Source organism: Odontomachus brunneus, unplaced genomic scaffold (genome assembly GCF_010583005.1).
Source record: "Odontomachus brunneus isolate Ranch 3 - 2012 unplaced genomic scaffold, Obru_v1 Obru_scaffold_309, whole genome shotgun sequence".
Taxonomy (NCBI): Eukaryota; Metazoa; Arthropoda; class Insecta; order Hymenoptera; family Formicidae; genus Odontomachus; species Odontomachus brunneus.
This window is the reverse complement of record NW_022639759.1, coordinates 109,297-111,870: the sequence shown is the minus strand read 5'-3', so window position 1 is coordinate 111,870 and position 2,574 is coordinate 109,297. Positions and strand designations below refer to the sequence as shown.

The following is a 2,574-nucleotide window of genomic DNA, read 5'->3' as shown; positions in this document are numbered from 1 at the left end:
ATATATATATATATATATATATATATATATATATATATATATATATATATTTAATAATACAATTTTATAAAATATATATTAATTTTGACATACGAAGTTTTAAAATTTGTTTTAGTATGAGCCACAAAAAGTATGCAATTTTAAACTATGGAGGACGAGGGAAAAGAATGTTCGCGTTTCCAAATCCGATGAAGGATAGAAGACGATATTTAAAATGGATAGCAGCCAGTGGAAATCCAACATTGATTACCATCCCATATAATAAAATTGTAAAAAGGACAGTATGTGAGGATCATTTTGAAGAGAACTTCAAACTACGGACAAGGTTGAGTGCATATGCTGTACCAACGTTATTGTTACCAGGCAAGTAGTTTTTTTATACTAACTAGATTGCACAGAGTTTATAACTCAGAAAGAGTTCAGGTGTACATCAGTATTTATGATTTCATTTTCATGTATAAAATGAATTCTTTGCTAAAATGGAGTTCTTCTTTCATATAAAAATTAACTAATAATTGCCCTAAGAGCACATGATCTCCTGAAAACATCCCAAGGATATTCTGAGTATGTAAGAATGTCCTTAGAACGTTCTCAGTATGTATCCTAGATATCTGTGCTATTAGGATATATATAGTAATATTCTTAAATAACTAAACCTGCCTAAACAGATTCTGCATAAAGCCTGTTAGCAGAATCTGTTGACAGGAAGGCAACAGATTGTACACAGAATCTGTTAATATAAATTCTAATGGTAAGTTGGCAGCAGATTATGTGCAGTGCCTGTCGACAAACTTTGACGATCGTAAAGATTGTAAGATTGAAAGATTGTACACAGAATCTGTAGTGATCTGACAAACTCTGACAGCAGATTGGTGGTAGAAACCGAGCAGGCTATGCTGTGTGAAGAGCAATGCTGTCAGAGTCTGTTAACCAGTTCTGTCAGTAGTCTGACAGCATGTTGAGGATGCAGATGTCTGTGGATCTGTCGAGAGATCCTGTTTGAATCTGACAGATCTTATCGCCAATCTGACAGCAATCTGTGCACAGATTGTTTACTAGGATTATTAACAATAGAGTATATGTTGTATATATATTTCTTATTGATATTAAAATCTTATTATAAACACATTATCAAATCCGCTTTTCAGATCCTATTGATATTGAAGAAGAGATGATAACTACTAATACAAGTGAAGGCATTGGTACCACTTTATCAGAAAGTAAGTACTTTATAATATAATAAGTAAGTACTTTATAATATAATATTTATTATTATGTTAACTAACATCAATCAATGTTTAAATACATAATTATGGATTAACATCTGATTGCAGATTCAAATAAGGGACAAAGAAGTATAGGATGCAATGATTGCTATGAAGAGATTAGAAGTATGTTCTTAATAAACATTTCAATCGAAACATTTAAGTAAACATTTAAGTAAAAAATACATAACTCATTACTTGCTTAGCAGCATAATTTTGTTTTGAAAATTATACAAAATGTAGTTTTACTATGTTATTGATACAGAAGAGGAAATGGAAAATAGATTGATAGTAACAAACAAAGGAAAGTTAAATGGAAAAGGTATCTATATTTTCGATTGGCAATGTTGTAAAGAATATTATAAAACGAAACATATATTTAAGTGTGTATACATTTAACATTTTTAAATAGACCTTTCGAGATCAGAAGAGGAGATGGAGATGACAACAAGTGAATATGACGAAAAAAATACTTTAGAGAAAATAAGAAATAAGGGAAAAGAGAAAGGTAAAATATTTTCGGTAATATTTTTGTAATGTTATTAATAGAAATATAATCATTTCAAAAGTGTGCAGACCATATTTCTATTAATAAAAGGAAATTAAATATTAATTATAACTTTATATACATACTTTCTATATCTGGAACAGTGAAAGATACCAAGTAAGTGCTACGTATGTCAGTGGCATTGAATGTCAGTATTATGGCATATTTAGCACTGAAAATCAGTGTCTCACTGTTTCAGATGTAGAGAGTATATATTCAGAAATACATATATGGTATAAGGAATAATTCAAGAAAGAAGCGAAACAAAATGTTATATATAAGTGCAGGGTTTTACATTGCAGTTAATAAATAAAAGTTAGTAAAAGATTTAAAAAAAACTATAATTTATACCTTGAAAAACATTTCCTGACTGAGAATTTGTTTTTTTCCAATTCATAAATTCTATGAATCCATTAACTTTCATTCCCAAATATTTTACCTATCCAGTCATATTTATATAAATATAGTCCATATATATCCAATGAAAAATAAAAGTACTGGTTTTATCAACAGGTATAATTTCTCTCTGTTTATTATCACCATCTCTTTCAGTTTTTTTTTTACTTTTTTCTAATTCAAACCTTGACTATTTACTTATATATCCACATTGTACAGATCTCTAAGAACGTCCTATAGACATTCTAAGGATGTTCCTACGTCAAAATTATGTCCTAAAGTTCTTAGAATATTGTGACATTCTTAGAATATTGTGTGCTATCTGATATATATATATATATATATATATATATATATATATATATA

The 2,574-nt window shown here is 28.5% G+C and overlaps 1 protein-coding gene across 1 annotated transcript; it reads left to right on the top strand.

Annotated features, from left to right (window-relative positions):
- Positions 1–6: 6 nt before the first annotated feature.
- On the top strand, positions 7–2,136 carry LOC116853350. Its single transcript, XM_032834406.1, has 5 exons — positions 7–363; positions 1,149–1,220; positions 1,335–1,391; positions 1,531–1,587; positions 1,678–2,136. The coding sequence occupies exons 1-5, from the start codon at positions 117–119 to the stop codon at positions 1,800–1,802; spliced, it is 558 nt and encodes a 185-aa protein (XP_032690297.1). The 5' UTR covers positions 7–116; the 3' UTR covers positions 1,803–2,136.
- Positions 2,137–2,574: the final 438 nt, after the last annotated feature.